Raw genomic sequence first — 15,749 nt, forward strand, 5'->3', positions numbered from 1 at the left:
ACTGCTGTAGACAAGCACAATTTTGAGAAAAGAAATTTTTATTTTTCAATAACATTTGACCCTCAAAAGCTTGTAAAAACAAAAGTCATATCATGTTTATTTATTAGCAGCAATAAATTAAGTTTTATCAACAAATATATTACTTTCACCAATGTTATCATTTTTAAAGATACAAAGACCAACATACTATCCAGTAACGTTTAGATACAAGGAGGTTTCAAACAGAAATGGAAAAGAATCACAAAGTATTGACAGAAGTGAAATGATACTGAAATCCATGACAACAAATGTACATTTACAATACAAAATGTATGCAAAACTGAGAAGAGATGTTGATGCAATATGTCTTAAGACCGGACTGGAGGGTTGTGTAAACTCTTCCAGTCTGCACAACAATAGACTGAGGAAGAGGAGTAAATGAATGTATTGCTGATTGCCACAGTGTCTTCTCAATGCCACCACCAGGGGCACCGGTCTCAGATACATCCTGAATAAGCAGGTGGCTTTAACGAGTAACTAAACCACTAAATATTAGCTGAAGTCTGAAAAAGTATCAACACGGGCAGGTCTGGGGTCAGCTAACAGACCCCGAGTTGCACTTATCGTCGGCTCAGTTTCTGTAACCATTACAGTCACAGAACAATACAAGCCTTTTGTCTCGTTTCTGTGAGGGGGCGTAACTCTACATCTATGAGATAGATTGAAAGACGGATATATCCACAAACAGTATCCACAAAGTATTTAGCTAAGTAATTGTTTTGAATTGATTGCAGTTAATTACCCTTTTTTTCTTTTACAATTAACTAAGTAAGTTATAACATTTCACTCACTTCACCATTGTTGCAATTGTTCTAGATCAGTTAAATCCTAGAAATAAACCAGTGGTTGTTGATTAAGGACCAGAATTATATACATATAAGATTTTGGGTATCATAAATAATCGGTAATACAGTGTTGTCGTTTCCAGGTCTTAAAAGCTGAATTACAGTAAAATGATGTAATATTCTGAACTCACACGACTGTTTTACTTTTTTTTCATATATGCCTTTACTCACTTTTTTATTATATACATTATGGATGATTATTTATGAAACATACTTGTTGATGACTTAGAAGCCTCAGCGAAGCTGTAATGCAGAGCTTGATTAATAGCCAAACCTTTTGTCAGTGTTCATGTTTGAGGTCCAAAATTGTTGATTTCTATCACAAAACATATTTCAGAACTTGTCCTGAATTAGGATGTTGGCATTAATATAAAATGAGTTGGTTGTCACGCCGGCTACTGTTTTTCCGACAGCAAAGTGTGTCCTCGGCCCTGGAGCGGTCAAGAGCTGAATGACATAAACGTTTTTATGCATTTGCAAAAAGATTTTCAAATGGATAATTTTGCCATGGCGTTATTAGAGGGCAAATTTGCAGCTATAATGGAACGCAATGAGGTCCATTGTCATGTGTATCATTTTGGTCTTCAAAAGGCTGATGAATGTTTACGATGTTTAACTGGGCATCATTTCCATACGTTCTGTGCACAGAACAAAAAGGGCATCAACACTGAAGATGGACATCTGCTAATGAGGTAGAGGTCATTATAAAATATATTCTCTATCGCACTCACTCTTCTCATGTTGTAAAAAACAAAATGGTATACCACCCAAAAAAATATTTAAATATGAATGAATGCGCATAATATACAGATGTTGGCAACTAAGACAGTCAATATATGAAATTTACAATACAATAAAAGTGTCAATGTGCAATCAAAATGTCACTTAACCTAAAATACATACGATACGAGTTGAAATACTCCCATTCAAATGGCGTCCAGTTTCAGTGAATGACAAGTGATTTCCATGTCCTATGTTTAGGATCCTGTAAAAGAGGGGAGAGGTTCTTCATAAAACACAAGATGGTGTCCTTGTGAAACCAAACATTACACCTTTTTCCCTGTCAAATTTTAATATCAACAATGTGGAAGCGGAATTCCCTACCTGGATTACGACTACACTACGTGATCTGATATCCGCGACACATTGTCCCCGTTGTTGACTTGAGTTGACAACGACTTCCGACTGTCTGTGCTCACTCGGGGCCTCGTCCTCTCAGTTTGATTTGGACCGTGGCAGGAAAAGGCTTCTTTGAACTCCCCACGGAATTTCCCTGGTGAAAAACAGAGAGATACAATTTGCCCAGAAACCACTCAGTTGTGGGGCAAGAGGTTTTTATAGTAGCTGAGATGCATATGGCACTATCACGGCCATACATCTAAACACTGTATTTGTATGCCACTTGCTGTTGTCCCTGCAGGTGTTGCAGGTGGGGGTGGCAGAGGCTCGTCAGGAGAGAGACACCACCTGAGACCAGAGGGACTTTTAACAGCCTGCACTGGCACACATGGCCTGTGTATTGCCAGGGCTGCTAATTAGCTCAGGTGTTTCCACTCTCCTGATTACCTTCTGCCACGCCCACCTGAAACACCAGCAGGGACAACAGCCAGCCAGCGGCAGAGCGGGTCGTCACACTATGCACAACAGATACCAGAGGTAGATTTTAGGCCTGTGAGCTGTGTTGCTGTGGCCAGACTGTCCACCAGAGGGCGGTAATGAGCACACACAACTGGTTTAAGTGATGAGGCGGCTTACAAACTTACTGCTGAGGAAATTGTAGATGATGGGATTTGCTGCACTGTTGGCATATATGAGCCAATGTGAGAAGGTGAACCATGCGTACACTGTTTCTCTGTCGTCTGTTTTCCTGAAGGTCCCAAAAACTCTGCAGGTAAAGTGCAATGTATCAGTTCAAGATACATTTGTAATCAGTGTAATGCGATACTATATTGCACATTATTCAAATTCAGCATTGCTAAAAAAAAGAAGCAACAATTCAGTACTAACTAGAATGGGCACTCGGTAGAGCGCATACCTTCGCATATCACAAGATTGGGCATTGAATTATGAACATTTTGGCATTAGTTGCATGCCAATTGGACAAAAATGTGTCGTGCTATGGTAAAAAAAAGATTTTGACCTTTCCATGACCTTGACATTTGACCCGATTGATCCCAACATCTAATCAAATGGTCCCCGGATAATAACCAATCATCCCACCAAATGTCATGCGATTCAAGAAGATTTTGACCTGTTCATGACCTTTGACCTTGACCTTTGACCCGATCGATCCCAAAATCTAATCAACTGGTCCCCGGATAATAACCAATCATCCCACCAAATTTCATGCGATTCGGTTCAATACTTTTTGAGTTCTGCGAATAACACGCATACAAATAAATAAATAAATACACGGCGATCAAAACATAACCTTCCACATTTTCAATGCGAAGGTAAATATAGTCATTATTAAACAGGAAACTACTAAGGTGAGCTTCTAATGTAAAAAAATAAATACACAATGTGAACCATCACAGCGTCTTCATTTGAATAGCTTTTGATCCTTGAGGCAGCAGAGCTCAAAATATGTTTACCTTTTCATGACGTTGAGCACGCTGATGGGCAGGTAGCACAGGGCAAACACAAAGAGCACCACGATCAGCATGCGAGCCGTCTTGCGTCGGGCTCGGACCTGTTTGATCTCAGCACAAACCGTGCTGGTTCTGACCCTCACAGGCTCCCCTGAAGCTGTAGCTGAGCACTGGATGGGCCTCCATTTCCTTTGCACTGATGTGCTTCCAGGAATCTGTTGATTTAATCGGTGCTCACATCAGTTGTTGAAAACTTGGTTTTATGAGAACTGATATATAGAATAAGAATCGCTGGAATACCCACTTGTTGACACCACAGCTTATGACATATCTGGATGTACGCCAGGACCATGAGACACAAGGGTGCAAAGTATGTGGCAATGAAGAAACAGGTGTGGTACACCTTAGGGTAGATCTCAGCTGTTGAAAGAAAAGAAACAAAAGAAATCAGTTTGTTTTGTTTCTGTTTTTCTTCTGTTTTTCTTTATGTCATATACAAAATTAGCCCGAGCTGCTTCTCATCAGCTATCAGTCCCAGCAAGTATATTGGGGCAGCTCACAGCCTTTGTTTAACACAAAATATACAATACATTTGTGTCTTCAGCCATATCTCCTCTGTCTTGATTGTTATCTGCCTGAAATGGTCTATTATGTGTTACAAAACTACCTGTTGTCAACGTGCTGCTGTCTGTTTGATGAGTATACCTTCCTGCTTCTGCCTGATTTGATTGCCTGCCAGTTGCCAACTTTACTCCAATTTAATGATGTTATATTATGTGTAGGACGTTAACTGAACCAAGCCTGTCACAGTGTCTAGCCATCTGGCTGCGTTGCCATATGTGTGACAGCTGGAGAGAAATGTGTGTTACTTCAAGTCAAGTGTGGACAACATTCTATGTTAAACATGTGATTTGTAAGTGGTGGATTGATGGTTCAGTGAAGTTATCATATCTGTTTTAGCTCATTAGACATCCCCTCTTCAGTCACACACAGAGGGTCATACATTTAAACACTTTTCATCTGAGGTAATCTGAACCACGCTTCATAACTGGTTGAGGTTGTGGAAAACTCCACCCAAAATATCTCCAACAGTCCAACAAAGGCAGCCTGATCTCACATTGTGGATCAATAGTGTGAATTTCATACATATAGTAAGAACGCGACGTATCAGCCAGCCTGTGATAAGAATCAAATGGTGTTATCAGCATATTCTTTTCAACGTCAACTATATAATTCAGATCATTTATCAGCATTAGTGAACCTGATGAGGAAGATTCTATTGTTTTTAAACAGTTATTTGCCTCAGAAATCATTACAATATCTGGCAGTCTTCTCTCTCGCTAAATGCCCGTCCCGTGAGGGGCATTCAGCCCTGAGCAGGCAGGCAAACCAACACTTGTAGGCTGTAAATATAGACAGCTAACACTAGAACAGATAAAGATAGTTTAATCCATAACACGTTTGCTCTTTTGTTTTTTGTTTTGGAGTTGATAAAAATACTGTACCTTCCCATTTTCGAAGTATAGGTATCACTCTTACTGTATTATAGTCACATGTACATCATTTCAGCATATGGAGAAATACAAATCTTGCCAGGCCTAGGGTGCCAAAAGAAGCCTAAAATTTGAAATGTATAATATATTTAGTTCCTAATTATATTAAATATTTACCTTCCCTTTCATATGTCAATGAAAAAGGCAATACGATTTTCATAGATTTCAAATCAATAGCCAACCTCAATTACTGTAACCAAATTAAGATGAGAGGGTGAAACAGTTTTGTCTCTTGGCAAGGTTCTCCTCTTCCTCTTTTTAGGACATAAATCAGAGAGGCACTGTGACTATCTTATCTTAACTGAAGCAACATCCATCCTGCTTAATTAGACCTTATGAACCCAGTTAACGGGGTTCTGCTCTAATCATTTTAGTATCGAACCACCTTTTAAAGAGTACCGGCACATACACCGGTTGTAGGGCACAAGCTAATTAATGCTCTCTTGAAGGTTGCATCCCTTTGAAAAAACAAATATCTACGTGAAAGTATCCCCTTTAGACTAACCTCGCCAGTGTTCATCACACACTGTGAACAGGCTGGTCTTGTTGGTTAGTTCTGGCACCAGGCTGCTGCACTCCATCACAATAGCCTGAGGGATCATGATGATGCACGACACAACCCAGATGACCACAATACTCTTGCGGGCCCTCTTGGCTGTGCTCTTGAACATCAGAGGGTGACAGATCGCATACCAACGGTCTTGGGCAATACAACTCAGGGTCAGGACTGATACGGAAACAGAGATGGTCTGGAGGAAAACAAAGAAAGGATACACCAGTTAGATGGAGACAATCACATTAATTTTCCTCATTTCAGAGAAAGTGGTTTGCAACTGTGACACATTATACATGCACCTGTATTTGAAATGAATATACTTTGAAGAGGTTATGGACAAGGTTATGTACAATAGTAGACATTGGTGTAGTTGCTGAAGATTTGCTTTCAGCTCCTTTTCTAAGACAGTGCATACTCAAGGTATTCAGATGTGAAACCAAAACATTACGTATGGTTTGCTGTATATGGTAAAGTTAAAGCAGATATAAAAATGTCTACTTTTCAGACTTTTAATGATTGAAATTTTGTCTGCAAGAGTTCCAACAAAAACACACTCAGAATTGAAAAAGCCTCAACAACAAAACATCCTTTATCATGTTTGCATTACAACATATTAAATCTGGCATTCATTGGTTAACCACTCACCTCGCTGAATGTAGCACCATGAGGACTGGTTTTATAAGTGTTCATTACCAAGGCAGGTCCTGATAGCAATCAATCATATTCACCAAATACAATGGTTGCACTTGCTTTACCGAGACAGGATTGAACCACTAATTGATGATCATTGATGATCCACATTGGCAGATACAGATACCGTTTATTGTTTAATTATAGCAGCTGGTCTAGTCGGTGTACCTTCAAACATTTTAAATGTTATCCTTTTACTTTGTTAATGACACTTATAGTGTTTTCTTCAAAGAAAATGAGAAAATAAGATTGTATTTTTATGAATCAAATAGATCTTGTCATTCGTAGTTTTAATGGTATATTATAAGATGCTTAATGTATTCTAAATAGGTCATAGTTCATCTATACATCTATATATCTATAACACAACCTTTTTTGAGATTACATGTGAACACACCATGATAACTTTATTATTTACGATTGCCCAATACCCATTTTCACTAAACAGAGCCTGAACACATCACAATGTAACTGAACACAACCTTTGTTCGTTGGCCACAACCGGTGCTGCCAACCTTACCAGCTCTTCCCCGGTCAATTTAAACATACATTGTTTGTCTACAATGTAACATTGCACATGCAACAACAAAAGCATAAATACTGACATTCTGATTGCATATTTTACTAAATGATTGTCACTAAAACTTTATTTCACACTGTGATGATTCACCTTAAACTGTGTAATTAGTGTGCGGTTCACATGCGTGCTGAAGCATGAGGGCCGACCCGTTTGGGTCACGGACGGTCCGTTACACCACTACTGCCTTGCTATTAAGGAGACTGCGGGGAAGTCAGTGTTGGTATAGATGAAGCAAGATATTACATTTTGGATTTATGAAATTGGACCAACATGGAAGTGGCATGTTGACATATGAAATCATCCTATTTTAGAGATGCTCTCATCCAATTTTAGCGTGTTTTGCGAAAAGGGTTTTTTCAGGAGTCAAATTGGTTCAGAACAGTTCAAATTTCATATGGAAGATAAACATCTGTGTTTATCTCCTGATGGAAACACTCGGGTCAATTACTTTGAAATGTTTAGCCTCAGGATGCCCCTGCGGTGAAATAGAGGAAATCCTCATTTCCTCCATTTAATCTAAAAGTGAGTGAAGAAAAGGATAAATCCTCACATAATTGTCCAATAGCAGATAAACAGGTATGTACATTGAACTTGGTATTAAAGCCTTGGAATTGATGGTGACTGAGAATGACGAGCCTAATATGCTGAATACACTTTTTTTTTGTATAAAGGACAATATAGAAACCAAACAATAGCAGTGGTAGTTCATTTTTATAGGAATTAGCTGATATGCATCACAATGTGAGTGAGAGAGGAGGGTAACACGTTATAATAACTGTCCACTATGAAGCATTAGTTAAGTATGAGTAAACACTTAATTCATCATTTATAAAGCATTGGTCCACACTTAATACATGATGTATTCACCATGTGTAAATTAAGTATAAAATGCTTCATAGCGTGCAGTTATCATAAAGTGTTACCGAGCCAAAAGACCAGAGAGAGACTAAATATACAGAGACAAACGGTAACACGTTATAATAACTGCACGCTATGAAGCTTTATTTAATACTTAATTTACAAATGGTGAATCCAACATTTATTAAATGTGGAACAATGCTTTATAAATGTTAAAAAAGTGTTTACTCATACTTAACTAATGCTTCATAGCATGCAGTTATTATAACGAGTTACCGAGAGGAGAGGTGGATTTAAGATTTATATTCCGCCAGATACAGCTTTGACACTTTGGAATCAAGTTTATATAATTATATATTTGAAGAAAACATTTTTTTTCTAGCACAGTTCATTCAGTCAATAATAACGACAATAACATATGAGCTCAGTACGAAATATGTCAAAGAGAAAGCAAAGTGTGTTACCTTTGTGAAATGCTAAGAACGTTTTTATTATAGCATGTTTGCTGTGACTGAATTGTGACCAGGAGACTTAATAGTGTGCGTGTGGTGAGTTTGAGTGTTTGAGTACGTGTTTGATGCTCTTGTAGGGAATAGCTGGATCCCTATGTAAGGGGGACCCTCCCACCCCCTTGGTGGCCACCTGGGGGTTACATCAGAAACTCTGCTTTGAGCTGTTGTAATTTATTTATGTAAGTTACGTTATTGTGATTGTGTTACGTGATATACATTATTATTTGAAACCCTTTTTTCTAACCCTGAACCAAGTTGTTTTCTTTTACAGCATTGACCGTGTGGCATTGTGTGTTTGTGCAAGCATAATACGATGCTGATATGAAACATATCTATGAAACATATCTCTCGTTTTAAATCTTTGAAATTCAACATAAATGTGGTTTCCGTCAACTGGGTTGGATATGTGTGGTAAACTTGAAAAAAAATCTCTGTCTGTATTTCTGGAATAAGTTGAGTCACCATCATCACTTGGTGTACAGCTGCATCCATCCAGAATATGTTGTGTACAAGACTCCATACTCTGGGATATGGTGCTGAATATATTGTTGACACGGTGCAGGATATGGATAATGCAGGATGCTGGTCCACTTGATCATGAATGCAGCCTGCAGCTCTTTTTGGCAGACGTTTCAGTCCACTGGGGTTGATGCTGCAATGGAATTTAAAGAAATGCAAAAGGCAAAACAACTTGCCGGGCTTATTGAATCACGATGTGATGACATCAAATGTCTCACCCAGTGAAACAATATGTTGTAAAGCCCTCATAAATACAGAGAAGGAAAAATATAAAATAATGGAAGTAGAGGTCATTTGTTTGTTTACTTTGTAACATTGTCTAAAGCGTGAACCACTTCATGACGCATACTCATAAACATTGTTCCACCAGTGAAGTGTTTAGATCAGGTCAAGAGTTCCCCTATCAAGTTTGAGGACTGTGGACAGTTGTCAAAGTCGATCTCTCACCTGCAGATAAGGCACAACTTTGCAAAGAGTGTTTCCGAAGAACCACGTCTCCGTGATGTCGACCACAAGACTGGCAGGCAGGCAAATGATGGTGACCAAGACATCGGCAAAGGAGAGATTCACGATGAAGTAGTTGGTCACGGTGCGCATGTGGCGGTTTTTACACACTGCAAAACAAACTGAAAATGATGCATAGTCAAAGACTGCCCAGAAACTTCTTAAAGACAAATATTTATCACAAGCTTCACTGATTTGAATGCCAATCATAGACTTTGAGCAAAAAATCCACGGTAGTCCTGTTTACATGTGTGTTCCTGTTGGCAAAATATTAATCTATCACATATACATACACACAGATAATGAACAGTTAAAGTTTGAATGTGACATTAAATGCTGAGACTTTTGTAGCTGCATCACAAAGGTCATGGGAAATACATCCAGTGTCCAGATATACATAAGGGTTTTAGAGTCACGGACACAAAACTGTTCATTTGATATCCATCATCAGACCAACAGAGAAGTCAAATTAAATCAAATTTAAATTCTTAAATGTAATATGTCCTGCCTTGCTATTTTATTTGAATCTATTGCATATATTGTAACCTTGTTTGTTGCTGCTTCAAACTAATTTCTCCCTGGGGATGAATAAAATATCTATCTATCTATCTATCTGTCTATCTGTCTATCTATCTATCCATCTATCCATTTATCCATCTATCTATCCATTTATCTATCTATCTAAATTAGATAATGTTGAGGCAGTATATAAAATACCCATATACAGGATTGTCTCAGAAAATTAGAATATTGTGATAAAGTTCTTTATTTTCTGTAATGCAATTAAAAAAACAAAAATGTCATGCATTCTGGATTCATTACAAATCAACTGAAATATTGCAAGCCTTTTATTCTTTTAATATTGCTGATTATGGCTTACAGCTTAAGAAAACTCTAAAATCCTATCTCATAAAATTTGAATATTTCCTCAGACCAAGTAAAAAAAAGATTTATAACAGCAAAACAAAATCAAACATTTGAAAATGTGTTTCCAGGTGTTTCGAGTTAATTAGACGATTCAAGTGATTTGTTTAATACCCTACTAGTATACTTTTTCATGATATTCTAATATTTAGATAGGATATTTGAGTTTTCTTAAGCTGTAAGCCATAATCAGCAATATTAAAAGAATAAAAGGCTTGCAATATTTCAGTTGATTTGTAATGAATCCAGAATGCATGACATTTTTGTTTTTTTAATTGCATTACAGAAAATAAAGAACTTTATCACAATATTCTAATTTTCTGAGACAGTCCTGTAATCAATACAAATACTTCAAATAGAAGTAAACATTTTAAATGGACTCCATAACCAGAGAGCAAAACATAAAGACTTTTAATGTTAATTGTCTAAATTCGTCTTTCAGTTGCTTTGGCTGCTGCAGCACGCAGCTTGACATGATGACTGCAGTATATTCAATTCAATTCAATTCAATTCAGTTTATTTGTATAGCCCAATTTCACAAATTACAAATTTGTCTCGGAGTGCTTTACAATCTGTACACATAGACATCCCTGCCCCAAAACCTCACATCGGACCTCGAAAAACTCCCAAATAACCCTTCAGGGGGAAAAAAAGGGAAGAAACCTGCAGGAATAGATGCAATTTAGCCATTCGTAATGTCTTCCTCAGATGACACATCTGCCGTGAGAGCCACGGCACACTGCGCTAGCCACAGCTAGTTAGCCTGTGCACTACACACTTTCTGCTCACTATAGTTTAGATGTTGTGAGCTCCTCAGGAATATATAAGCTGCGTATTGTAGCTTTAAAGTCCTTGAGCTTTAGGATTGCAGTGCTGAGATAAGGTGTATTCATTCTCTTCTTGTATTATAATAGCGTGCTGAGAAGTTGATAAATAAGTTGTCCACTGAACAACAGAGAGTAAGACTTGGTGTCAAACAAATAATGTCAATACTGATACTATAGTAATTGAAATATCAATAATTGAATAGCACCATATCATACACAAGCAGTATAAACTACTTACACTGTAAAATCATTAAGAGGTCAAGACTTCTTCAACTCCACAAGAAAACGTTTTGCCTTTCTGTAAAGTGCATTTCTTGCACTCTGGGTGCACAACAACTTGTTTTGCTTGGAGATTTGTTTCCCCTGTCGTCAACCTGCAAGTCTAGCAAGCTAACTACTGCTAAAAAAAGCAGTAAAGTGCATCTGAAGTCGATATCTGAGGGTCCGTTTGTAACAACATTGCCAACCACTGCTCTTTCTGCTGCCAAACGCTGAATAATAACAGGTCTGAGGACTGAATTGTTATTGAAATAACAAGTTTGTGTGACTCCTGTTACTCCTGTGCTTTTACAAATAATGGAATAAATACAATTGCAATCACTTTTAATTAAACCAGATTGCTCCATCAAACAAAAACAAATAAAAAGTGTAATCACTTTGTTAAAACAATGCAGATTTTTAGCAAATAGCTTATTGTCGCTGCAATGAATATGTTTGGTATTGGATATCTTTTCAAGAAAATAACAATAAGTGCAACCTGTGAAAAACTGAACAAAACAAGTTCAAATATTTGGTAATAGAGTTTTACACTAAATATATTTTCAAAACAATAACGTGCAAAACAGATTTGTGCAGATATGTGTGAGCCATCAAGTTGTATCAGTATTCGTTAGAATTCACTCAGATTCTCAAAGAAATCAATATTCCCTTGATCATTAAGGCCTGCAACATTAATTATTATCATTTAATTAATACATTTTCTGAGTTCATTCTATCAAATTAACACAGAAATGACAGTATTCTGAATTAAGATGTCAATCTGTGTGAAATGTCCCCCTTGTCAAGCAATGTATGTTCAGTCCGACAACAAATTTGATATAATTTGCACAATCCGTGTCTTAAAAATATGTTCGCCCAATTCTGAGCATTTCGATCTGTGCTGAGAGACGAGCTCTTATGTGCCTTCCTTCATCATCTCCAGCAGCATGTTCAAGTGAACATCAACATAACAACTACTTTATATGTGTAATCACTGCGGCATCACGCTCTCCTCTATGGAAGCCACTGTGAGAAAAAAAATGAGGATCCTGTAAGTCGTAATTGTGACTTACTATTAGATAGCATCTCATTATTATGAGATAGTATCTCATAATTATGACTTACTATATCATAACAATGAGATACTATCTCATTATTTTGACTTACTATCTCATAATGATGAGATGCTATCTCATTATTTTGACTTACTATCTCATAATGATGAGATGCTATCTCATTATTTGGACTATATCTCATAATAATGATATACTATCTTATTACCCCCCCCCCCATTTTCTTGATCGTTAACCGTCCCTACTATACGAACTATTCATACTCTCTGTCATATTCATTTAATGTGTTTATGTAACTCTGTAATGATTCCTTCTGTACGCATGACATCTATTCTGCTGTCCATCATGGAGAGGGATCCTCCTCTGTTGCTCTCCTGAAGGTTTCTTCCCCTTTTTCCCTTTTTCTTAGAGTTGCGTTAACTCTAAAATGTTAACACTATGATCAGTGTCACTTTAACACACAAAAGATAAGGAACCATATGTTATATTCGCTGAGTGTTAAAATGTACTCTTTAAGTGTTAAATTGACACTGCCAATTGTACTGTGTAGGGTTAATCCTGTCACTGTTTGATGAACAAAGAGAAATACCAGTTAGAGGTACTGAAGTTGACATGTGACAAATAAAGTTTTACTTTTGAGAGTTCCACTGAAACCAAGTGATGCCCCACGTTCTTTTATTCCTCTGATATTATATTCACTTTAACACTGGGTATACAGCCAGGGCCGCTGTACGTCTGCTCACAGATTCCCCCTTTTCCCCCTGTTACGCCCCGCTCTGTCGTAATAATGAGATATCTCATTATTATGAGATAGTAGGTCGAAATAATGAGATAGTATGTAATTATTATGAGGTAGTAGGTCGAAATAATGAGATAGTATCTCATTATTAGGAGATAGTAAGTACAAATAATGAGATAGTATGTCATTATTAGGAGATAGTAAGTAAAAAATAATGAGATAGTATGTCATTATTAGGAGATAGTAAGTCAACAATAATGAGATAGTATGTCATTATTAGGAGATAGTAAGTCAACAATAATGAGATAGTATCTCATTATTAAGAGATACTAAGTCAAAATAATGAGATAGTAGCTCATTAGTATGAGATATTAAGTCTAATTAATGAGATAGTGATAATTATTATGAGATAAGTCCTAATTATGACGTTACAGGATCCTAATGTGTTTCTCTCGGCGCAGGAACGGGCTTCCATACTCTTCTCCCTGAAGCGTTACACAGTCTCAAAAAGTTGTCCAAAGTGTAGGCCTATACTTATGGATTGATTACGCATGAATGGAAATACAAACACATTTTTAAAAAGACAGAAAATAAGCTACAACTCACCCAACGAGTTTCCAATGAGTGAGACGAAGAAGACTATAATATAAGCTACGATGAGAACCCATTCGTACTGCTTGGGGTGTAAGTACTCTCTCCAGATGTATCTCAGAAGTTCATCGTCATCATCCACAACGGAGCGCGGTTGTAACTCCGTGCTGTTGGCCACATGTGCCGAAGATAAACAGTCCTCGCAATCCAAACTCCCGGTTACCGCAGACATCTTGCGCGCCGTGTGCGTGTCCTATGTGTCCCCACTGGTTGACCGCGGGATGCAGACTGCCGGTGAAGACGCGGCGCTGTGGCGCGGTACTAACAACGCGCTCCACGGACCACGTCATCGTGACGCCGACATCTCCTCTGGTTTCATGCGCGGCCACAGGGTCACGCAGCATCACCGCGGACAGGGAGCCCGGAGACACGCTCCACGGACCCTCCCCATCTCAGAGGAGTGGGTCGAAACCTGAACAGTGGAATATCGTTGAGCAGATATGTATTATTTGATAAAGTACATTTAAATATACCCGATAGAGCAGTGGTTCTCAAGTACCCCCACTTATACGTGTAAGTTCATGAACTGCATTTTATATATTCTATATTAAATCAGACAGTGATGGCACAGCGCTGTGTATAACTTCTTTAAAACAAAAATGCACAGGGGTACATCACTGAAAATGAATATAGCCTCTGGTGTATTGCTACTGCAAAGTAGCCTACACAATGTCAATCAAACGCTCTCTCTGGGGATTTTCAATGTTGGTATTGAAATCAAGCTAAAATGTCGTTAAGATGTCATTGTCAATATATTATAGGGCAATCATCACATTGGCTATCGTTGACACGGTGGTCAACTTGACACGATAATGAGCTGAAGCCTTTTCTATTTTGAATTCAGGTCACACCTCTGCAGCACGACTTGGGGACATCTCACACATGTGGATGATCACGATGCCCAGCTGTCAAAAATAAATTGGATGAATTGCCTGGTCTCATAACTGAATGGCATAACAAGACTATATCATTATTTTACTAATACAAGGGAAGAATGTTAGCGTCTTCAGTAAATTAGCAAAACTGTTGTTTTTTATGTCGTTCACACCTCTTTGGTGCTTTCACTGTCACAAGCAGAGGAATAATTCTGCAGCAGATGCAAAATAACAGGTTTCATGAATCTGCACACAACACCCCATGTATGCCAGGGTATTGTCGCTTGATAGTGAACAAAGTGATCAATCTGGGTTTGTTGAGGCGGCGGTTTTGAGCAATTGATGAGAGAATCGTTTCAGCGACACAGAGGCCTCAGGTGATACGAGAGGTATTAATCCACCTGTGAGGAAAAACTCTACGAAACAGCCCAAATGGCTGTCGATTTTTTCTCACAGCTGGATTAATACCTCTTGTATCATGAGAGTTTCAGTGAGAAAGAAGCCTCGGATGATACAAGCTGGATGAATACCTCTTGTAAGATGGGGTCATAAGATGGTGTCATCTTTCCAATTGTTTTTGTCTGATGTACATCACAGCCCCAATAGTTGAGCTTTACCAAACTTGTTACCAATGTGTTCTTTTAAAGATACCTAATGTTATTAGTTCAGACAATATTATTAGTGTTGTGGTGGATGTTTACGGCGACACGTCTAATGCTAAATCCCTTCATTTTGTGTTAAATGTTTTAGAAGTATGTTCAGCAACATGATTCATAGATATCATGTACAGCTAATTGAATGATATATTTCCCCTTTTCATTATTGTTGTTGCAACTCTCAACATGTCAAATACCGCCACTCGCTCAGTGTCAACCGGTGTCCTTTAAAAAAAACCTCTGTCTTCACTGAAATGTAGGTTGAGGCAACACAACCACGTCGTAAGGATTAGGACAAGTGTTTGACCAACGAGCCGCTGCTGTCCCGACCGGGTCACAAACCACTCAACTCAAATATTGTACTTTTAGTTTGTTACGCAACACGAACACCAGTCTTCTGGTGTAAGTTCTGGGTTTGTTTGGCCACCATTTCAGCAGACTCACACACTGCTCCCGGTTTATCTTCCTGTAGTGGGAAACGCTCCCCAGAGAAGGAAGG

At 38.1% G+C, this 15,749-nt stretch overlaps 1 protein-coding gene across 1 annotated transcript; it reads right to left on the bottom strand.

The window, feature by feature from the left end:
• Positions 1–46: 46 nt before the first annotated feature.
• Positions 47–13,891, bottom strand: hcrtr2 (hypocretin (orexin) receptor 2). The gene is made up of 8 exons (XM_056435954.1): positions 13,675–13,891; positions 9,191–9,369; positions 5,534–5,777; positions 3,780–3,895; positions 3,479–3,690; positions 2,648–2,769; positions 1,989–2,157; positions 47–1,869 (listed from the first exon to the last, which is right to left on the bottom strand). The coding sequence occupies exons 1-7, from the start codon at positions 13,889–13,891 to the stop codon at positions 2,000–2,002; spliced, it is 1,248 nt and encodes a 415-aa protein (XP_056291929.1). The 3' UTR covers positions 47–1,869; positions 1,989–1,999.
• Between the last annotated feature and the right edge of the window lie 1,858 nt (positions 13,892–15,749).

The sequence above is a fragment of the Pseudoliparis swirei genome, chromosome 17, assembly GCF_029220125.1.
Source record: "Pseudoliparis swirei isolate HS2019 ecotype Mariana Trench chromosome 17, NWPU_hadal_v1, whole genome shotgun sequence".
NCBI lineage: Eukaryota > Metazoa > Chordata > Actinopteri > Perciformes > Liparidae > Pseudoliparis > Pseudoliparis swirei.